Source organism: Battus philenor, unplaced genomic scaffold (assembly GCF_028537555.1).
Source record: "Battus philenor isolate CCGP_79_NKW_IND1 unplaced genomic scaffold, ilBatPhil1.0.hap1 SCAF_10, whole genome shotgun sequence".
Classification (NCBI taxonomy): domain Eukaryota; kingdom Metazoa; phylum Arthropoda; class Insecta; order Lepidoptera; family Papilionidae; genus Battus; species Battus philenor.
Window position 1 is genome coordinate 411,874 of NW_027181662.1, and position 25,338 is coordinate 437,211.

General features: G+C 34.8%; 1 protein-coding gene across 1 annotated transcript in view; it reads left to right on the plus strand.

The window, feature by feature from the left end:
• Positions 1 to 5,370: 5,370 nt before the first annotated feature.
• Positions 5,371 to 25,338, plus strand: part of Cad89D (cadherin-89D) — a 136,788-nt gene continuing 116,820 nt past the window's right edge. Inside the window, exon 1 of the mRNA XM_068770036.1 lies at positions 5,371 to 5,485. Within this exon, the coding sequence (XP_068626137.1) occupies positions 5,371 to 5,485 (115 nt within the window). The remainder of the gene's footprint in view (positions 5,486 to 25,338) is intronic.

Below are 25,338 nucleotides of genomic sequence, written 5' to 3' on the forward strand. Positions count from 1 at the left end.
AAATCCAGAGGTCGCTATTACCCGGTACCACGCAACATCTCGAATACGACCGCTAAAAATGTTTAATTTACATTGCTGGTTTTGTTAATATTTCTTTCAATAGAGTGAACGTTTATTGATGTAAAAGTTTTAAAGGGATGAATGTATATCTCTATAGAGTGATCACTCTGAAATATGTTACATTTTTTTTAATGCTGGTCCAATGCCTTCTGGCAGTACAAATTCTGAATAGAAAGATAGTATGCAATAAATAATTTTAATATGCAGGAATACTAATTTTGAAAATGATTTTTCCTTACTATATTATTTATAAACACGTACATTGCGTTACGAGATCTAAAAGACCCCACGACTTTTGTTTTATACAACGAACAAAATCCAAATAGCATTGTCGTAATTTTTAGGAAATGTTGACGCAGCGACTGTGTTAAAATATTTATACAAAACAATAGTAATGCTTAAATATAATTGATTGTTACAAGCTGGACTTTGTGTTTTACATAATCGAGATGATTTTTTTCAAATCTATGCAGATATTAATATATTTTATTTCAATTTTTTATTATAGTCTGTTTATAAATTTCATTCCAATCTTTTGCAATGCTTTTACTACCATTTTCCTATAGACACCAAGTCAAAGATTAAACAGGAATAAATCCATGTCATAGATAAAACAAATTGAAAAGATTTTCAATTTAAAAATTTTGGTACACCTCACCACCATTGCGTGACATTTATGGACAATATATTGCTTAGTAATATAGGATAACCTCAGGGTTTTTTATTTTCATTCAATCGCTTTATATATCATATTGTTAACTATCTAGTCAATCTGTTTTCATACTAAGGCTGTCTATAAGAAAGTTATATATATTTTACAACTTTTAGTTTTCTCTTTCTGATGGAACGTGTACAATAAATAGTATCAAATAAATATTTCTTCTAAAAGCGGAACATCCTAAGAAAAAAAAATTCTGTTATATCAAAGAGCCAAAAGGATCCAAGACGAATGGGCGTCGTTTGAAAAATGTCTTATGGGAACAAAAAATTATGATCCTTGATATCTTTACGGGCAGAGTTGTTAGACGTCAGCCAAGAGCGATGACGGACATTTATAAAATTGGAAATAGAACTATATCTGGTAGACATTTTTTGGGATAGATAAGCTTTAATTGCTTAAAATAGCTAGGACGATGAAACTCCTTTTTTTTTCAATATCGTAACCATATCAGAAACAGGATTGAATTTTCTTTGACAAAGGCTACCTCCATAGATTTCTAATAGCATCAGTTGGAAGCAGCAAGCATCTGATAGTGTCCTGAACAGATTATATCCACCCATGTGGGTGGGCTTTCTATTCCTAGTCTGTGATCTCCATTTCAAAACCTTAAAGCTCCAGTGACCATCAGACCATCAGCGCCTTTTTTAAAAATAATCATGAAATAGTTCTTTAACCTCAGTTGACTTTTTTATCGCCCCCTTTATTCCGGGCCTCTCGTACATTTCTGTTTTGAGTGCGCCGGGGCAAATTTTCAAATCATTTATTCACTTTCTTATCTTCTTCCGTCCTCTTCAATTTCTCTTACTAATTCCTCTTTTTTCCTTCATATAATCTTTCATTCCTTTTAATTCCATTACCATTCTCAGAAGACTTCGAGTAGTGATGACGAATTTGGTAGTAACACGCATTTTTCTAATAATAGATGTACACGACAGCGCAAGATGAGTAGGGATGGTCCTAATGGTTGTCAAATGAAACAATGCATACCATAGGATTTACTTTATTACTCAAAGAATTAACTTACTTTGTTTCTTGATTGTTTCCGTTCCTTTATTACTACTTTGGTTCTGGCTTGCTTGCTACTACCTGGCATTGTTCTTCTTTTTTTTTCTTTTTATCCAATACATGACAAAGGCTTCCTGCGCTGCTCGTATCCTGAAATATCCCGCAACTTTAACTATGTCGTCGGTTCAACTAGTGGGGAGCCTACCCACCTAGCTTCCACCAGCTTATGGTCGCAACTCGAAAACCTTTTAGCCCCAACGGCCAACGGTTGCACTAGCAATGTACCACGCCCACCGCCATTTCAGACGCAATTCTTCGATCTTGCGATGATCTCCGTTCTTCTGCGGATTTCCTCATTTCTCATTCGATCTCGCAGCGAAACTCTGAGCATAGCCCTGTTCATTGCTCTCTCAGTGACTTTGAGCCTTCTCATGAGGCCTGTCGTAAGTGACCCCGTTGCGGATTATTATATCATCACTAAATAGGAAAAGGACCAATATTTAGCCACTTTCGCACCGCACGTGCACTTTATTGCACGACTACCACTGCATGTGCGGAAGTGTCTAAATATTGGTCCTTTTCTTACTTAGGATGGACTTCCGCAAGGTAACGCCTGATTCCATTAAATATGTCATCACTGACTTCGTTACTTGCTTCTTATTTTGCTTGTTATTTTTATTTTTCTATTCTACAGGCGCCACGTATCAGTCCGTGTTTGAACTACGTCATTAAACAAAATGTACAACAGTCTGGGCACTTTTGAAGTCTCTAATCATATTCTAATAGAGCTGACGGTAGGAAGCTTCAAGACTCAAAGAAATATACAAAAATACTAGTACCACGAATGTTGGACGCATTAAAAACTTCGAAGCGAAAATCCTCGTTCGTATGCGGAATATCGTATGCGGGGAATACCCGCAACAAAGGAACGGATCGCAGCTGAGCGTATCAACATTCGATTTAAAAATGAGACGAAGGAACTAGTGCTTGCAATTCAACGAAGAATATGACATTTATTAGAAATGGAAATTTTACTTTGTAATTTACATATTCAGTTGGTAAAGCTGCGATGCTATTGTGAGATAGTTCATAAGGCTGGTAGGACTAGAGGCAGTGGCAACACGAAGTCCGAAGTAGATGTGTGTTTATTTATTCAAGCTTCGTCTGTATCTATATCCACGTAAATGAACAATTTTATTTCTGTGGAATTTCTCTTTTCGATGCGCCGCTGACGACAAAGTAATGTTGCTCCCACACTATAAACCTGAGTGTATTTTGTCATATAAAAACCATGGTTTTCTTTCTGCTTTGGAAATAACAGAAGCTTTATTCCTGTATTGTTATTAAAAACCTTACTAAGTAGACTAAGTTAATGATAACTATTTTCAGTTCGGATTGTGTTTGCAACCATCCTAGCTTTTATTTATTTAAAGAATATCTATTATGGAAGACACATTGTGATTAGCACATTACGTGATTATGATTAATTAGAGCAATGGTAGCCTAGGGGTAAAGAACTGAGAGATCATAGGTCGCGGATTCGATTCCCTGGATACATTACATAAGTCACAGTTTATGCATTAATTATATATGATTGCCACAGATCACATACAAGTTTTCGGCGGGGGCCCCATCATCAGCGTACTATGGGGAGGTCTATGTCCAGTAGTGGGTGTCTACTAAACTTTGATTCTGGTTTTTACGGACTTAGACTCAGGCTGGCTTTTTTGTTTTTACCTACACTTGAATATGATTTTTAATGACTCAACGTATCCATCAAATCAACTTCTATCGAACTTTTGTAAAACAATCGTTTTAATATTTTTATATTATGGATCAAATAGACATTAAGCATAAAAAGCATAAGCAACTCTACACTTGAGGTCATGAAAGTATCAAAACAAGGTTTTTTCAAGCCTAAGTTACCTACAAGTAAATAAAGTGACCATAAGTTGGTAGACGCAGCGCAGGTAAGCCTTCAACTAAGTAGAACGACGATATAGTCAAGGTCACGGAAAGTCGCCAGATGCAGATAAAGCAGGATCTGTCATTGCTGCGGTCTTTAGGGAATGTAAGCAGGAAATAGGGAAGGGAATAGACAGTGAAAGCATTGCTGCCCTTTTGGTCGACGATGAATGTCGCTTAGAAGTGTCGCCCAACACTTCTAAAGTACTGCATTCAAACAATAAAGGAGGTGATTAAGAGTATTAAAATTAGATCATATCTATTGAAATTAATAAAGGATCGGGTAAGACCAAAGGAATGTAAAAATATTTAAGAACAGATAAAAAAGTACAAAATATGAATAATAACAAATTAGTTGTAGAATATAATAATAATATGATAAATAATTTGTGATACTGTGCGAATAGAGAAGAAGGAAGGCGATGGTTCAATAAAAATAATGCTTAAGGAGCCAAAGATTTTATGACAGATAAATGGGAGAAAGAAGACAAACCTAGTCCTTGTTGTCCTTGTCCCACACCAAACAGGGGGAACGAATAAAAAAAGAAATTAAAATAAGGCCTATATTCTGCTGTGGGCGTCCATCGGCTGAAAAAAGAAGAAATACGGTAAAATGTTCTGACAGTTTATAAATTATAATTTGCCGTTTATAAATAATACATTCATTCGAGAACACATGGTTACAAATACGAATTGTAACCGCTTTCTTCTTTATCTTTCTCATTATTATTTAATACGCTATACTTCATAATGTTGGCGCAAATTCCCAAATGTAATAATACAAAGCGAAGTTTATTTTCGAAGAAAATAAACATTAACCGTATTGCCCGTACGCTCACGGCGATGTAAAGCTAAACTTGCTATGAGAACGAACAACGGAGTTCGTGGCTGGAGGCGCGCTGAATTTATGTGCTACCTGGGAGTTGGCGAAACAAGATTTCATTACACCCTTGTTTAAATTCTGCAACAACGAAATGTTATCGCTCCAACTGATCGCGTAAGCGGTTAAATGGAAGGTAAAACCTTAGATGATATGTCAGAAGCGAAATGTATTTTACCTTACCGACCATGAATTATCTTTTACACTCATTTATGCGTATAATTTATTGTGATTTATTTCTAAAGAAAAATGATTAAAGGGCTAATCTGATAGAAGCTTGAATTGAGTTTCCGTAGAACGATATATTTAAAGATACGACAATCCCAAGCGCGACTTGAATTGTGAACATATCGTAACCAAGTTTATTCAACACAAGACATCGTGGTGATCTTTGAGGGGGAGGGGAGTCTATGACTATATCTTCCAGTGGATGCCTATCTGCAGATATGATGATGATATAGTTTACTATACTTCTATTACGCGTTCTTTTTTTGAACCACTTGAAATTCTCTTCCATAAGCCCTTTACTAAATTTAATACTACTTAAATTACACTGAATGACAACCCAAAAATATTTTGTTTGATGATTACATTTTCTAAAGCAGTTTTTCATGCTGATTACAAATCTGAAAACTGTTTTTCTCTATCACGTCAGGTTTTTAAGATATTAACATAAACATACATTTACATCTATAGAATCGATGATGCAACACAAGAAGAAAGTTCGTCTTCCAGCAACATGGCAGACTCTGACTACAATCCTGATGATGATGAAATTCATTTGATTAATAATGATGATCTTTGCGACCTTGTACGGGACCTGGCGCTAACAAAAGGTCAAGCTGAACTGCTAGGTTCACGTCTGAAAGAAGAATTATATAAATGGTCAATGCCAAATATCTCAACAACGGTCGGTGATAGAGACAAACGGTTTCTATATTTGTAATCACCATGTCTTACTTGTCTTAAAACAAGTGTTGGTTTCCAAGATATTTTCCGAAAGTTTTTTTTTGTTGATGATATAACACTGTTATATGTAAATCTAGAATTACTGAAAAAAAAAATTAAAATTTCATGAATTTCTAGTATAGATCCGATACCATTAATTCCCGTGTATTCAGCCATGAATGTAATAACTTTAATGGTATTAACTTAGTTGATTTAGGACACTGCTTCCCAATAGAAGCCCACGCCCAACAGGGTGGCAATTTTATTGTTAATGGGGCAATTTGAAAATGGATTCGACAAGAGCTTAACTCTTTCGGTTTGATATAAAAATTGTGTATGTTACATAGGGAGCGTGAGTATTTTATAAAGGCTTATGTGGGACATGGCGCGAAAAAGGATTGGAAGATACTGCTTTAGGTTGTAAGTACCAAGTACTGTGTTGAACTGTCTACAGCAGGGTGGTATATATACTATCTTTTTAGTAATTTTTTATTCATAATTTATCATCCTCTTACAATATCATATGCATATTATGCTAATAGCAGTAATAGATAACATTAATCATACTGTTATATCTCTTCCTAGTAGAATATTGTTACCTATTTATATATATTTACAATCATAAATTAATTTATTTAATGTGTTATCTAAATCAATTTACACAGTATCTGACCGTTTACATTTCTATTAGTCGTTCAATATAAGACTGTTTAACTTGCCCCTTTTATTTTAATACTTAAGTATAATTCATGTTAAGAATTTTAATCGGTAAAACCGGTTAATTAAGTGACGCAACACGCGCGGCGGCGACGCGAGGAAATTCGATTCATTTCCGAATCGGCAACGCCTGTCCCTTATTCGCAACACTGCTCATCTGTAATTAACTACGCTTGGATTGACAGGAACAGACTTTTTTATTTATTTATTCATACTATCACGCAAAAGATCCAAGGTTTTCTACGTAGCTCGAAGAATTGCTCGTCGTGCAGTATGAGGGTACATACGTCATTGAAGGAAGTTTCTGCAGCGGTGACTTCTGGCAGACGCAACGTAGGTAGACTCTGCAATGGGTTGGCCAATGGCATAGTCAAGCTCGCATGAAGATGCCAGATGAGGGCAGCAATAGATGGTTAAGTTAATGGTTGGCATGATTGTGATGAGATGTATCTATTCATGATCTTTCACAGTGATCACTTTACCTGCCAGAAGAGTCCAAATTGTTAGAATCAATAATCAAGTTGGGCTCCCTGTGATTACAATTTTAAAGTTACACGCACAACAAAATTAAGCAGTTTTTTTTATTAAACACTCACAATTACACGTACAGTACTTAAAGTTATTTATTTATTTAAAATTTTTAAATATTACTTCAAAACGTAATTTTAAAAACTGAACATTGTTAGGGTGTTATTAAAGTAGGTTAAGAGACGTAGTAAATACTGTAACATACAAAAATGTACGACAAAAAAATCGGAAATATTAAACCTAAATGTAAAAATAAAGGCACTGACGCTAATGTCTGCTTAATATAGATCCCAACAAAAAAATAAAGAAAAAAAGAAGGAATTATTTACTGCATAATTAGACAAAATTTTCATGTTCATTGCATGATATTTCTCAGGCACTACGAGGAAGCAAATTGTAAAAGTGAACACAGTGCCAGCGATGAAGTAACTTATTTTAAAGCGCTTAAAGGAAAATATAACAAGCAAGCAAGCTGTTTTTCATAAAATTATCACTACCTATAAGTTCTTTATTTATACAGGACAATTTAAAAATTAAAGTAATAAAAAGAAGATGTAAAGGTTCTAAGTGATGAATGTATCGCTCATTTACTCTCAGTGAATGTATGGTATATCCTAGCAGCGCAGAATTGAGACTTGCGATCATAAGTCGCGGGTTCGATACTCGGGATACAACCTTATGTAATTCACACTTTTCACGCATTTTTAACATAGGATTGCCACTGCTCACAAACGAGTTTCTAGAGGATAGGCAGCAATGTACTCTGCATACCGTAATACCACACCGCGATCACCGTCTCTCCTGATACGTATGGCGATTATGGTATATCGCCCATAAATATCTTTGGGGGAGGCATATTTGCAGTGGGCGTTTATGGGCTGAAACGACAACCTTAATCAAATATCAATTATTAAAAATTCGTCGTAATTTACTAAATGTGTTTGCAGACTTTGTTCTGCCAGAAGTTATACTTGCTTGTCGCATTCCGATAGAAAAAAATGAATTATTGTAGATTATTTCACAGCTATCATTTTGTAGATTGGCAAAAGTTGATTGGAAATATGTGTGAAATCTTTTAAGCTTTTGCTGACAAATCAGCAATACATTCATGTTTTAAAAAGTTATACCCACCACCTTGTATTGTTGTAATTTTTACTTCATTAATTTAGTAAGGTTGTACAAGTTAAATCTAATATATAAAATTCTCATGTCACGGTGTTCGAACTTGAACTCCTCTGAAACGGCTTGACTGATTTTTACCAAATTTTATATACGTATTTAGTAGGTCTGAGAATCGGCTACTATCTATTTTCCATACCCCTAAGTGATAAGGGTGGTCCACCCCTAAATTTTATTTTTAATTTTTTAGACAATTTTTTTGGTGTTTATTTTATTATGATACAGCATACAAAAATACATACAAACCTAAATTTTCACCCCTCTACGATCAACCCTTATCTTACATTTGTTAATTAAGAACTTTATTTTTTTTTTGCAAAACAACGTTTGCGGGATCAGCTAGTATTATATAGTAGTCGTGGAATATCGTATTTACACTTCAATTCGCAAAGTTTAGACTGTACCCGTGACATTCAGTAAAGTAATATTTATTTTTAGTAGCTTTTAAACTAAGCAAAGCCAGACGATAAAAACGCTCCAGGTGTATTAAAGCTGCCGTTAAGTAAAAATGGAACGACCGAATTGCCGTCAATTTAAGAGAAATCCCGAAAAAGCTCCGCCGAATACCTGTAAATAGCGCTTAATGTCGGTAAGCTCGGAATAAATCGCGCGGCCAATGGAAGGGGAGAGTCCGCTGTTTAATTCACTTTAAAATAGCAAAGCCGGTAAACGAGAGCCAGGGTGAGAAACGCTTCAAACACAGCGCCAAAGGGTAATCCGATTTTAAAAAAGGACAATCGGGTTTAAGCTGAATTAGCTTTGCCGGCGACAGTCTCGGCTCGCAGCATCGACTGCCGACAATTTTATATTTTAAATCGCTACAAACTCCCCCAAATCCCTGTACTTGAAGTTTTCAAGCGGAATTTTATTTCGAAAAATTTTATCTGTAAATTTATATCAAGCATGAGAACATTTTTATTATTCAACCGATTCTCTTCGAAAGGAAATTTCTTTAACAGGCTGCAATGTTTGTAGTTACCGTGCTAGCCATTTTGGCTTTTTGCAGCTTCATAAAAAATGAGCTCACTGAAAAAACACTAAAAAAATTTACTACTTACGGTAGATCGAATCCCAGTTACAACGATAATATTTGCCTGAAGAGAGAATATACCCGTGTGAATGACGTCACTGTAGAACAAGTGATGTGACGCGATGACTAATCTTGACCCTCGGCTGCACGCGAGCAAATGCTCGCAGCCGCCGGTGTCGTGAATATATTCGAAAGGCTATATTCGATTGGTTCTGGACGCTATTGGCCTTCAAGCTTTTACAGCTTAAAAACGCGAAATCCGCAAGACAATAACTTAAAAAAAGCTAGAAAACTAGGAGCGTTCGAATTTATATATACCATTCTCGGTCGCATATATCTTCCATCGCCACAGTAAGATGACACGTGTAGTGATTTATAAAGTAGAGATTGTGATTGGTTGTGTTAATAAAATTAGTTCTAAGAATTATTAACGCAGTTTTAGGGGTTTGTATAAATAAAGGATTTCTTTTACTTTCAACTCTAAGAGACAGTCACCTAAAATTTTCATGTATGTACAAATCATGTGATAACCTTCCCATGGTTAACATCTTCACTGGAAACAATGTCCTTCAGGTATATGTCATGACCTGTTATACCATTTTTTACTGCAGCAGTGTCTACGTTAGATTTGAACCCATCATCATTTCAATTGAACAACACCCCCTGCTGAATGTCAAACTCCTTCATAAATTTGTGGTATGACATATTGGAGCCGAAAATCAGATAAAGACGAGACAGAGAAAAAAGAAAAATATATCTCTAACCTAAAAATAAGATAGGGGAACGAAAGGTCTCCAATAACCATTTCAAAAAAGCAGCTAACATAAAGCCTCTTTCGACGACATTGACAATATCTTCTGTGCATCTTGTCGTTGGACATCCTAGGGTACGCTTTTTAGTTCTTGATCTTCACTCTAGAATAATAAAGCCCCAATACCGCTAATTCCATCTTATTTATACTTGAAATTACATTAAACCTCTGAACTACTCAAACAGCTTTTTTAAAAAAAAGAAGTTAATAATAAAGTTATGAAACCAATACCCCTGCCCCTAGTAAATGAATACATGAGCTAATATTATAAGTGCCAAACAGCGCGGCCGAGTACAGCGCCAATAAATCACAATAGCTCTAGATTAATAGCACCGACCGTGGAAGCTGCAGCCGCCATTAGCGAGCAGTAAATTTATATTAAAAATATATACCGCCGACCGCATAATGGAAAATTGATTTATTCACACTACATTGCTGCGTGTGGTTACTACTGCGCGTGTTACAGGTACGCACGCCCGGCGGTGACCGAGCGTGGTTTTAACTTCGATATACGACTTCAGTTCCTGGGTACGGGTCCCGTGAATAGGATTCATTAATGAAAATTATCAAAAGGTTGTCCCGGACCACGCCTGCGGCGCTGCCCGGATGAACGAAATAGAAAAGAGAACATTTTCAACCAGGATTGCTTTGAGATTCAAACATTTAATTCGGTAAGCATTTCTATTTAGCAAACTATAAAAAGGTCATACCGCTAAATATCTTTTTGATATACCTATATATTATAACCGAGATTTAATATATGTATATCTACACTACACTACAATATATAAACTACACAGACAAAATACAATATATAATTTCACTACTATTTATTAAAAATGTTTATTGCTTGCTATCTCTGCAGATTTTGTACTGCCAAAAATTTTTGGCAGATCGCATTCCTAAAAATAATAATTAATGTATCATATTTCACAGTGATTATACATGGTAACAACAGCCATATATACATAAATTAACAGTATTATAAATATTAATACAATTTATGACAATCTGTGGAATATATTACACACACATACAAGGCTACACGACGACACACATACATACGCGAGCACGGATGACTTGACGTGTTCACGGCGTACTTCATTACTTTTAATAGGTCGAGTCTTATTTGATTAGGTCGTAATGCGCCCCTAATGCTATTCGACGCTAAGTGAAAGTAATTTGAGAGGCATTACCGCTCCAATCAAAGCGGGCGCTGCATGCTCGCTTGTAATTGGTACAGCAAGTGTCTCCGTTTGAAACGTAAGCCAATTTGCCGAGTGCTTCACTAATTGTGTTGTCGAGTCGTCTCAGAGAGACGTCTAGCTACGGTAGCGATGATTGCGACAACTCTAATTGTAATAATCGTAGACATTCGTGCGTTTTTTAATTAGCATAGTTAATTCTAGTGTTCCATGTGGACACCGCTTTCTAATTTCTCTGCATTCTTTTCTTCGTATCTGTACCGATTCCGGCCTACGTGTGCGACCCCGAGGTGGAGGAGGAGCTGCTATACTTGTGGGCTGTGCTGGGCTGTGGGAAGTACGGGCGGCGCTTGGGCGACTTGAAGTTAGGTTAGGTTAAGATAGCCTTGACGGGATGCCGGAGATCACTTTCATAGACCAGATAATTAAGGATGTCCTGGCCAGGAAAAGCAGCACGAGGTTTCCTGGCGGAACTATGGCACCGGACACTGGCGGATCATCAGGCGCCGGAAAATAGAAATAGTATAACATAAATAGATAAAAAATTAGTGTATGTGATATAAAGCTTATGTAATTGTATATAAAAAAGCCGTTAAATCAAATTAAAAGTAAGTTAATTAGACATAGACAAATGAAACAAAAAAAAAAACAGAGAAAACTAAAACAATGACTAAACATTTGAATAGTCGTTAAAAGGTATGTTATTTATGAAATGTTATTATCGTTGTTTCAGCCAAAGTGCATTTACTATTGGACTTAAATGCCTTATATAAATTTCCAATAGACTCGGTTGGAAGCGTCTTTCAACGACTTTAACATGGTCTCTGTCCACGTTGTGGGTGAAGGTTTTATGCTGCGCTTTACAGTCCGTGTTCTCCGCTCCTATACATTTTTTTTAAGAGGCCTCCGCTATTGGGACCTCTCCTTCCAAATATTTTTTTTTTATTTTCGACCTCGTCTTCCATACTTCATAATATATTTTTTCTTCCTTCTCTCATTCCATAATTCAATCTTCCTTTCTCAATCATTCCATTCCTTCCATCCATCCTCAAACACTTTAGTTGTATTTTCTATTGCAGCATCACAGCTTTATTTAGTTTATTTATTTTTCTCATGTACATCAATTTGTTTCACGGATTTTTACATTTTTTTATTTTAATTCAATAAATCTATCTTAATAAGATTAAATATATAATAAGACTTACAATATTTTATGTTCAACTTACTACTACTTAATTACGTATTGTGCAACTTTCCTAAAGAATTTGAGGACGGACTCTCTTGCATCCTTTTCCATTATATAATCTTTTTTCCTATCCGGCATTCGGTCTCGTACCGGAGCCCTCCAAACGCGGGACATTCTGCTACCAGGTGGATCACAGTCTGGCTCCAATACCTTGAACACTGTCGCATATCTTCTTTCATTCTTCTGCGCGTTATATGACCTGTATTTTACCACCTCAACTTGCCAATCCGCTGGGCTGGTTACTATCATTCTTCCAGAAACATCCACATTTTCGATTTGATCTCGTAGAGAACTCCTAAGCAAGGTAACATGTTTGATCAGAAAGTCAAAACACTGTCCTTTTTAATTTAATTTTATAGAGTTATCATATAAATATACTTTTGAAAATAATATAAAAATAAATTTTGTGCGTTGACGAAAAATTTTTTTTCGGCTAAAAAAAATTAAGTTACTTTTCAAAAATTACATCGTTAATACGTGTTCCAAAACATAGATAATATGCTTCCAAACGACTCTAAAGGTTTTCAAAATACGCCGGCGCAGTTGTACTATTGTAACTTCCGCCATTCTAGAATGTTTTGATTTAATTGCGCAAGAGTTTTAGGAGAGCTACAGAAGACATTTAAACAATCACAACGCGAATTTTCTGAAGTTCGTTTCGTCCATTCGATGTAGGGTAGCATTCTGGCACTCTTCGATATGACTTTTCTTAGGAATATATATCGTACAATATTCATACAGGCATTATATTATATATGTGACTAGTGGCCTGGACTTACTGGAGTCAAGTTGTATTCATTGGTTAGAAAAAGTAATTTAAATATAAGTATGGCCTACCATTACCAAAAATTTACGATGGAAAATAACAGTAACTTTTATTTCTGATACATTAGTAGTTTAATCAATAACTAGGATAGTTTTCGAGTTTAAGTAGCAATCAAAATAGGGTTAATTAGTCAAACTATTAAACTGAACATCTTTAGTTAAATTTGAAATTTTGATTACGCTGTTACAAGGTAGGTAACAGTTTGAACTTCGACACAAACGCCTCTCGAAGTTATGAAGCTTGAATGAACTCAATATTACGGGTCATTCAACTATCAGTTTGAATTTAATTTATTTTATGGATCATATAAACGGAGCTCAGGCTACGAGACATATATATATATATACATATATATGGTTTAACTACATATGTAACTACATAATGTCTGTTTATGATGCAAGTATTTATGACGGAAAGTAATTATCACATTTGAATAATATGCCAGCACCTACTAACTCTTTATTTGACGTTCTGAATGCCGCTGACATAAAGTGCCCAAACATATTTGTAATAAGAGGTAACTAGGTTCGTAAGGGATTTAGGGAGATTTCTTTTAAAGTTATACCAGATTGACTAAAATATATCATTTATTTTATTTATTTACACTTTATTGCACACAAAAATGTGAATAAAGAAACAAATCAAGAACCTTATGTAATACAAAAAATAATAAACAATAATTTAATAATTTATGTAGTAGTACAATATCTTATCGCTCGAGGCCATTTCTACCAAACACACTATGAATGGAGATGAAAGACATAAAGGAAAGGTAATAAACCCTTAATAAGACTTACAATATACTTCAGAATCTTGCCATAGCTTACAAACAAGTTTCCAGATGATAAACAGCATCGTCCTCTGCGTACCATAATACCACACTGCGATCGCCAAACCGCCTGCCAAACGTGGCGATTATGATATATACTCAAATGATATCTTTGTGGGAGGCTCACTGCAACGCATAGGTAATCTCAATAAATACATTTAAAAAAACTTTTAAGTTAAACAGTTTTTTGATACCCATATTGTGGTGGTTGTGGAAAAATATGTACCTAGTCCGCCATATTGGAACGGCGTCCATCTTGAATTTTAAATATTGACATAATCATCGTGTTTTACTAGTGTAGCCCTTTCATTTGATACCCATATTGAGGGGGTTAAGGAAAAATATGTAATCCGCCATTTTGTATCGGCGGCCATCTTAGATTTATAATGTTATTGATTTTATCATATTGTATTGTCATCTAAATTAAATGTGTGTACCAAATTTCAGATCAATCTGACAACGGCAAAATTTCTAATTTTGACCCAAATAAATAAACAAATAAATTCCGTACGGGTCGAACTAAATAAAACCATTTAAAAATCGCCACAAAGGCTGATCTCGTGCTGCCTACACCGCGTCTACCGTCTCTTGTTCACTGCTCGAGGTTATTTCGGCCCCTGAGACCAGGACAATCGATGTGCAGCCGTGACCTTGGTTCAACCATAGTGGGGAATACTAGTATTAAATAAATATACGACAGTAATTAATTCAAAATTCGAATATGTTTAACAGTCCTTGGACCTTGAAGCTTTACAGTACTAGTCTGTTTCAAACGACCATTCTCGAGCGTCGTTAAGCTGGTGTCTTGAGAAAATTTTAATTTTATGGGAGACTTGATCCCCTCCCGGGATGCGCCCTCGGAACGAATATTTCCGGGTCTAAATAATGAAGTCGGATAATGGCGGTAAAAATATCGGGCCGAATATCTCCCCTGAATATTAATAAGTGGAAATTATTTCCTAAGAATTCGCAGGCGCCGTCCGCCATGAATATTGAATGGTTTAATATTCTCAGTGATTATCGACAGTTAATTATTGACCTTCATTTTTATTAAAAAGAAATACATAATTCATGATCACTTAGCTTTATTTTAAATCAAACAGAAATATTACTAAAACAATTATCTTAATTTCGTATATTTGACTTGAATACGTTGGTGGTAATTACGTTCTTTTTGACGAATTCTATCACCACTTATAGTTACATTTGATTATTGTTTTAAAAAATTAGACATATATTCCTTATTCCATTTTTGATATATACCTTCTTTAAGTATATCATTTTATATAAAAAGGAAGTTACAAAAATATCCCAAGTTTAAATGACAAGAACACACCAAAAAAATGTCAAAAAAATCAATAACAAATTAAAGATATAAAATACCTATTCTTATATATATATATATATAAGATATATATATATATATATAAGAACTATTACAAAATTTGTTATATACAACGTATCCAATTTTGAAATAAAATTTAAAACGTTTAACAGCGCCTGAAGTTTTAATATAGCAAACTTTTATTTCTATACATTTGCTAATAGCCTTGGTTAGCCATCGAATTTTACATGTGAACATGAAATTGTTGTATAATTGAGGTGTCATACAAAAGGATATGCCGCCGCATTTGCGTAGTGTGCTGGATCGATTAACTTTAGTAGTAATTGGCGGGTCGAGTGTTAGTGCCGAGCGAGCACTGGCATATCACAAATGGAATTGCGCACGTACCAAAGCACTCCGGGATGGGCGACGCCCGGAACAGATACCCCGGCTCAGAGACAAGCTCCCTGTGAATTTGGTGACGTTTAATTACACCTCCGTATACAATTTGAATTCTACAAACTACTACCTACTTCTAAATATCAATAACCTGTGGCGAATAACCAAATACTCAAGTGAATATTATCTAATATTTATAGCTGCAACATTTAGTTAAATTAGGAACGAAATGTCACAACCGAAATGAATCAGAAATGACATATGATCATGAAACAATGTAGAACATATAAAACTGTAAAACAAAAATAGTAAATAAATACCAATTGCAGTAAGAAGTTTATATTATTTCACCAATAGTGACGCTCACTAATAGTGACCCCGACGTGATTTAGCGAGTGTCACATAGTCGTCATGTAGTTGGAGAGTTTTGACACGAGACATAGCGTGTATACATATATATATATGTATGATGTCTGTAGTAAATTGGGATATAAAGTCTGACTAGTTAAGCTGTGTAAGTGGTAATTTCTCTCGCCGTTGTTCGAAGGCATAGGTCAGCGGATGATCCGTGTGGATGGTAACGTGATGCGCTTCCAGAATATGCCGAAAGTGCTGGACTACCTCGTACACCTCCAGCAATTGTCTCTAGGAGACCGATCAGGTAGAATGGCGTTCTGTTTTTTTTTTTGCTAAAAACCTTTACTACATAGGTTATATGTGTAAATGATTTAAAGGGCATAGACATAAATTATCAGGCATTTCCAATAAGAGAAATATGTGTTTATTGTCATTTATAGGTGTATTAGCTTTAGAAGAGTGAATGTATAGCTGATTCAGTATTTTTCTAAGATGTAAATGATTTCAGAAATAATAAATAATGTAATGATAGTATAGTAACAAAAAGCGTTTTCGGAATTCAAACTGTATTGCCAAAAGTTTTTGTCGCATTCCATTTATAAATTCTAGTAACATATTTCAGAGTGATCACTTTATATAGGCCAATTGTAAACAAGTTTAAAAGTTTTCTAACTTATTGTTGACAAATTTACATTCAACACTTAAAAGCTTTTACTACTATTTATAGTCAATCAGCTTGTATACAAGAGATTTGTACCTATGTACTGACTCACCACTATTTCTCTGCAACCATATGACTAAGAGATTTGGAATTTTATAGGCATATTCGTTTTAAAAAGGCCAGCTAATTTAAGATTTTACGAAATTCCACCCACAAGAGTGGTTTGAGAGTGCGTTGGTTAATTTCACCATTACAATAGTAATACATTATTAGTAAAAAAATGAATAATATATAGCTACTTCCGCTATGTAGCAGTAGTCGTGCAATAAAGTGCACTGTCCACCAGCCTGCTGATAAATGCGTATGCGGCAAACAATGCGAATTACACAACTACCAACTTTAAATCACTCAACATGGGGTTTCACCCCACCACGGGGCATCCTCAGGAGTAATGTTAAACCGATTAGTGCCACACACCGAGTCCACTTGGATTTGCGGGCGGTGCACTTTATTGCACGACTACTGCTACATAGCGGAAGTAGCTATATATTAGTCCTTTTCTTACTTAGGATGGAATTCCGCAAAGTAACGCCTGAATCTATTAGATAATACATTATTTACATAAATAGTCGATAGATAATATACTAAATTACGTTGTTTTAAGCTTGAAATTATATTTTTATTAATCTTTATTGTTATTGTTTTCCGATTTAAATCATTTACATTGTTCACTTGTGTCTGTGAAAAAAAATCTTGGTTCAACTTGACAGAAACTGGAATCATTTAGAGATCTCTTATTATTATATTTTTAAACTTAAAACAAAGTTACGAAGGCTTTAAGCGGGAGAGCCTGCGAGTACGCCTTAAAACCGTTAAAGCGATTCGTTCCCGGTGTGTATCATTGTTAAAAATTACAACTTATAACGCAGTATAGTTTTTTTACTAGTTTTCGTAGAATAAACTTGTTTACTACTTAGTACATCACAAGAACGTAGTTTTTATAACACTTTTCAAAACTTTCAGGTGAATAAAACCCCGCTAGCTGTAATGGCAGTTAAAACTGTTCTTTTCTATTCAGTAGCTTAAAAGTACAAAGATTTTAGAGCGAAGATAAAACTGCTCCACTCAGGCTGGGGAGTTTTTTTTATTTGCCCCCGTTTTTGGAGACCAATCGTTTACACCTACATTTGGAATAGGAACTTTATTTACGAGTGTAAATAATTTTTTCTGCATGTTTTGATTTTGAATTCATTTTCTTCTTTCGTACTTCATATTTTATTTTGCTCATAATCTTTCGTTCTTCACAATATCTATCACTCGTTACATTCTTTACATTTCGTTCAGACTTCCTTTTACATTCCTCTTCTGTATTCCTAAGATATCACAGGTTTATTTTAACTATCACAGATATAGTCACTGGTTTACAACTTGCGTCCGTATCTTGTTTGTATTTTGTTCTTTTTATTAAATCTATATTAATCACAAATTCTCAAGAGAGGTTCTTCTTGCGTTTAAACCAGTTGAGCTACTCAACGAATCCCCCGTGCACCGGGCTATGGAGTTTAATTGTCTGGTGATTCCGGGGGGTTTTGGGAACTGAAGGTAAGACTCGTCGACCTCCATTAGGTTTCTGGAATACGGCGAAATCGAAAAAATGAGTCAAAACTGTAGTAATGTAGCAAATTGTGTTCTAGGAACGAGGATGAAGAAAAAAAAGTGATGCGCGGAAGACGATTTGAATGTAAATAAAAATAGAGATTGTGAAGAATGAAAGGAAAGAACGAAATTATAAAACAATAGATTGTAAAGGATAAAAGGAGAAAGTGAATTAAAGCATAAATGTAAAATTATCTCAAGTTATAACGTCTTTGCCACACACATGGTAGAAGAAAACGAGAGATCTTTAAAAAGGAGGCCAGTATAAAAAAATACTTGGAACACAAAATCCGCTAGCAGCCAACCAGTACATAGTTTAGCTCCATAGAGTACCCTCATATTATATGACAGGTTGCATCGATGTCAGCTGTAAGGAGCTCTTGTGCCTCGTACTTAGCACCGCGGTTTCCAGTTAATTCTAGGTCAAGTTCCTGAGAAAGCCTTCGAGCTAAGTTACTGTTACTCTAAAATAATTAATTGATAACTTTAATACAGAAGGGTTATATACGTGTTTTGTATTCAGATAACTTGTGTATTAATGCTACCGAAACCGCTGTACCGCTCCTTAGGTTTATACGCGGCGACTCCACTGTTAATGCTCGCTGCTCTTGATATTCTTCTCATGATCCCCTACTTTTATTATCCACATTTACAGTGAACGTAGTACTTCGTGAGAAGAATGGCAGAAGGATCCAATTTAATACAAACTAGAATTACATTAAACTTTCTTTTAACGACATCCTTTAACATAAGGCATCGAGCTACGGGGGTTCCTACCACGTTTTGTTCTAAAAACAGACTAGCCTTTAACAAACTAGGCTATTTTAAGTCGGGTAATGTATCTATTGTCTTTATATATATTTTATTAATCTTAAGATTAGCCACAATAAATGTTCAAAATTAAAACAGGTTACTTATGTATAAGGCCAGTATCTAAAATTTAATAAGAGTGCTTAAGTTTTAATTAAGTTGATGGTCGCGAGACGCCGAAACTTGTTCAAATATTAATGAAGACTCTCAGAGTTTAGTCACTTGTATTTCTTTATAACAGAGTCGTAAAAATATGAACAAACTTTAAAGAATTGTCGGTAATAAATAAACTTTTTACAACATGTTCTATTACAATGACTTATAAAATAACTCTTTCGAAAAGGCTTTAATAAGCATCTTCGAAACTTTGACATATTGTACGTTGTATTCTTAAATATATTTTTACATTTAATATTATAGCTCACAACTTTTTTCATTTACTACTGTCAGTGGTAGTCCAGCGGTAAAGAACTGAGACTTGCAACTGTAGATCGCGGGTACAGTCATATATAATTCACAATTACCAAGGATAATAAGTTTTCAAAGGATGGACAGCAGTTTTCTTCGCGTATCATAGTACAAGACTGCGATGGCCAACTCGTCAGCCAATAGTGGCGATTATCGTACATCTTCTATATCTTTGGGTTGAAAAGACGATTAATCAATCTTTCTTTAAATATAAAATTTCTTTAAGTATTTTATTATAAAAGCGAAGGTGTGCGTCCCAGAAAAACTAATTAACTTTAAGTAAATGAAATTTGATAATATATTTAATGGAATCAGGTGTTACCTTGCGGAAGTCAATCCTAAGTAAGAAAAAGACCAATATTTAGCCACTTCCGCACATGCAGTGGTAGTCGTGCAACAAAATGCACCGCCCGCCAGCCCGCTGATAAATGCGTATGCGGCAAACAATGTGAATTACACAAATGCCACAGTTAAACCACTCAACACGTGTTTCACCCCTCCACGGGGCATCTTCAGGAGTTATGTTACACCGATTAGTGCCAAACTGAGAAGATTATATTTTGTTTGATAATACGATAAGGTAAACATTATACACAAAATGACACACAAAGATATCGATAATAAAAAAAATTTACTAAAATAGAATATGATGAAATAAACAATTATTATAGAACCAGAAATGAGGTGATCTGCAAAAGAACCAAGATCATCGACGTAGCATGAAAAATTGCTCGTCTGAAATCTCAGGGGGCGGGAGGGGCCGAAAGGTTCGTAAGTGGCGACACTGGGTAGACTGACCACATAGTTAAAGTCGCAAAGAGTCGCTGGATGCAAGGTGGAGCAAGTCCGGTCATCGTGGCGATCTTTGACGGATGCCTATGCCTTGCACTAGGCGTCCATATAAAAATAGAAAAAGAAAAAAAAACAATTCTAGTTAATAAATATGTTTTAGTAAATACAATCGAAGTACATCGCACTAGTGTGAAGTTAGTCATGATTCAGTGAGTGGGTAATTCTACCCAGTGGGTGATATACTGAATTTGAATCATGACTTGAGAGACCATTACTGATAAGGAGTACACGTGTAGTCTGGTGTAGTATTGTGGCGTCTGTCAAATCATAAATTGAATTATATATGACCATGGTCAGATATCTGTCGAGTTGTGAAACTTATATCTGCATCTAAACGTGTATGTATACAAGATAAAATATATTCAGTAGACACAGGGCCCCCGGGCTAACAGACGGAACCACCAGACCGGGTAATCCTGGAGCGAAAACTCCTTTTATTTTTAATAAAATTGCATTATCAATTCCAAAGCTGCTCTACTGGTTCTTTTTTTTTTCACTTTAACTTATTTCCAACACTTTAAAGGTTATATGTTCTCATCTTTTTTAAATTTATATATACTTACGTATTTTATTTTGTATTTTCTAGGACTTTAAATTGTGTAGTATAAATATAATTTACTGTTACCCGGGAAATAAACGCAATCAAAAAAATTTCGTCTACCAGGTCATACCACTTGTACCTTACAAGTGGTATGACCTGGTAGACGAAATAACTTGAAACAAGTTTATGATTATTTCGTATGCAGTTGAGGTATGAGTGAGAGGTATAAGAGTGAAATCTCTCTATCTCTGTATATCCTGCTGAAGGCTTGTGGCCTTTCAAGAGCGAAGCGAACATCAACTTCTTTCTGGAACGGTGTTCCAGAACAAAATTTAAAATAAGTAAAGATAAAGGTGATCGCCAATGCAAAGCAAGAAGGCCTTTCTACTTGAAACAAAGTGTTTAAAAAGGTTGTAAAAAATGAAAATATAATATCAAAGATAATAAATGTAAAACAAAAAGATACTAGTGAACGATAAAAAGCAAAGTGTGTAAGAAAAAATTTAAAAGCGAAAGACTGACAGAAATTGTAATAAATAAAAGAAATATAAGTAGAATAATTTGTAAAATATGGAAGGAGACAAAAATATTATATATATATAAAGAATATATATATAAAATAATAAAAAATAAATATATAATAAAATAATAATTTAAATATATAATATAATATATATAAAGTCCCTGTTCTAACTATGATAGAGAAACGTGAGGTCCGAAAAACAGGATCATAAAAACCCGCTATGTTACAACCTATTTAACTTTTTTATTACATGCAATATTCGCTTGTAGAGACGCCATACCAAGTTTATTTTTTATGTATACTTTCTTTATTTAAAGTTTGTTCAATTAAAAAAATAAGCATATTCAAGTATCTTAAAGTTTACGATTTATTTAATAATATAATTTACATTTTAATATCTATATGTATAAATAAAAATTATTCGTGAAATGCATTGTGAAGCGCAAAACCCGAGAACGACGCAAGCGATACAGTTGTTTTTTCCTTTAAATTGATGTTTAAAATACTGGAAACTTTCTTATGGAAACTAAAATAGAAAAAAATATAAAATTTGCTAGAAGATAAGAAAAACAAATCCTTTCTTAAGTATATAATACATAAAGTAAATTAAAATACCTTGTTCCTAACTGACAAACATTTTTCAATAATTCAAATTTATAACAAGGTATGACAATGCATAATAATTTTCTTACGTTATTTATTATAAAGACATTAAACCAATTAAGTGATTACTCAGAAACACGTATTATCTATTTTTATGTTAGCAAAGATTAGTTTTACCTTCTTCGATAAATTTAAATCGAAAAAAAAGGAACATGTCAAATGTGGAAAAATAAAAAGCTATCGACACACAAATTTCAGCTGCCGCTCGACTTACAGGAGCTCTATATATCGAAATCACTTACGATTCGATAAACTTTTACAACTATATCAGATTGCCCTGTATAAAGTCTCTTATATATGTTACAATAATGTTACATAATGGTTTTTCTCTAGGAATTCGACAGGCCGTATCTTTTGGCAGTACAAAAGGACAGACAGCAAACCATAAATAAAATAAAAACTTTTTGTTGCCATGTTTTCCTAATGGTGTTTATTATTGAAACCATTGATTTTGGATAGGATATATATTTATTAATTGACAGGAAATGGCCCATAAATTCACATCTTTATAGCTTTTACACTTATAACAAATCACACAGTCGTCTGTTTATTGAGACGAATCGGTGTCAGAAAAAATTTTATATGATTCATTAGGTTTACGTATGGCGTTATAAGTATAATGATCCAACGGATTGTACATACTATATAATGTGTACTGCCTTGTGTAATAAGGTATTATTACAGTCAACAATGGATCTATAGCTATGCGGTTTAAGTTGGAATGTGTTCTGATATATTTGATTGGAATAGGTAGAAGTATGAATTCTTGTTTAGGAGTGCGTTTAGAATGTCTAGATAGATCATAATTGGACAATTCATCGTTAACTCTTATATTATAACTAGATAGTATATCTAAAAGTTTTATTGTTAAATTGTTATTTGATTTATGAACTTTTGTATCGAGGTGACCACTTATATTCATGCCAATGTTGGTTATATTTTCTAAAGTAACAAGTTCTACTGTCTCGCTGCTTTCAGTAACTTCGTATAGTTTGATATTTTCATCTTCTAAATTTTTAGTTTCTTTATTTAAATTTGTTGGCATTAAATTGTTTATATCATTAATATAATCTGCATTTAGAATTAATTTAGGTTTTCTTTTACTTTCATTGTTAAGATTATCATCTTTACTGCTTTTTTCTTTATAATCTGAAACAAATTTAAACATTTAATACCAGAAGCGGGTATGGACTTGTAGCGAAACAAAAGCAATTTTCTCTAACAGTCGTAATTTCTGATAACAACTTTTACCTTGTACAATTGGTTTATTTTCGGAATAGGCCCATTTTTCATTCCATTGATTATAATTTAAAAATCGCGGCTCGTGTACACTCCGTGAGTTTTGTTCGTTATTAATATTATGTACGTTTCCACCCACGTTATCATAATTCTCATTAGAATACTTTAATAAATGGTTTCGTGGAACGAAGCCTGTTTTAACACCTCCAAAAACTCTTTCTCTTGTTATAGGTGTCCATTCAGAGTTAATGAACTCTAAATTGTTACTCCTCTCTGTTACAACTGCTTTCATCTATAAACAAAAATAAACAAGTATGGAAACAAACGGCATTACAAGGCTTATGAATTTTTAATCTAATTTTGTTGTCATATATTGAAGAAGCAACAGAATCAGACTATCATCATCATTTCAGCTAAATGATGTCCACTGCTGAACATAGACCTGCCTTATAGATCTCCAATGTAAGCAGATTGCATCCAGTAACTATAAACGATTATCAATACATCATTCCAAACAGTTTCTACAAATTAAAAATCTTCTTCTTAGCCGTTGGACGTCAACTCAAAGACAGGCCTCTGTCTATTACTGCCACTACGACCGGTCTAGCGCTGCTCGCATTCAGAGACCTCCCATGATCTTAGCTATGCCGTAAGTCCACCTCATAGAAGGCATACCCACTCCGCGACTGCTGGTTCGTGGTCACCACTCGAGGACCTTTCAGCCCCAACAACCATCATTCACATCCACCTATTGCCACTTTAGGACAATTCTCCGAGCTACGTCGGTGATGTCGGTTCTTCTGTGGATCTCCGTATTTCTAAGTAAGAAAAGGACAAATATTTAGCCACTTCTGCAAAGGCAGTCGTAGTCGTGCAACGAAGAGCACCGCCTGCAAGCCCGCTGATAAATCACTCAACACGTGTTTCACCCCTCCACGGGGCATCTCTAGGAGTTATATTACACCGATTAGTGCCAAACACAGAGTGATTTACGGTGGTAGTTGTGTAATTCGCATTGTTTGCCGCATGCGCATTTATCAGCGGGCTAGCGGGCGGTGCACTTCGTTGCACGACTACAACTGCATGTGCGGAAGTGGCTAAATATTCGTCCTTTTCTTACTTAGGATGGACTTCCGCAAAGTAACGCCTGATTCCGTTAAATACTCCGTATCTCTGGTTGGACCACGCAGCGAAACTCCTAGCATAGCCATTACTCTCTAAGTGACCTTGAACATTCTTATGTGACCCATCGTAAGTGACCACATCTCGGATCCGTATATCAACACCGGCAACACACATTGATTAAAGACCTTCGTCTTCAAACATTGTGGTATTTTGGACGAAAAGAAGTTTCGGAGAGTCGAGTCCTAGTTGGATTCGGAGAGTGATCCCTTTCTCGGAGTTTGACTAACCAAGCTGGAAGGTTTGTCCAAGGTATATAAAGTCATCTACAATATCGAAAGCAGAAGAAAAAAATACACGAACAAAAATTATCCTGAAAAACTACTACTCTATCAAGCCTTTATCGTAAATTATTAAAAATAATTTACGTTATAATTTAATAGTTATGTAATAATTTACCTGATTTCCCTCCTTTCTATTACATAAAGTAAATCAAAAATCATCACCGTGCGGTATTTAATAGACAACATATTCTCAACCTGTCTAAAACCGCACCCTTCGAAACACCGGCTGGCCGACCGCTAGCGCGCCAAACATGTCAATGACCCTTAATTATCGTCCCAATTAATGTCATTGATATAACTCACATGGTTATGACGCTCGGTTATTATCAAATAAGTACTTACAAATAAGTACTTACAAATAAGTACTTACATATAACATACACGGGAAATCAAGTAAGCGAATGTATGGTTGATACGTACATTACATAA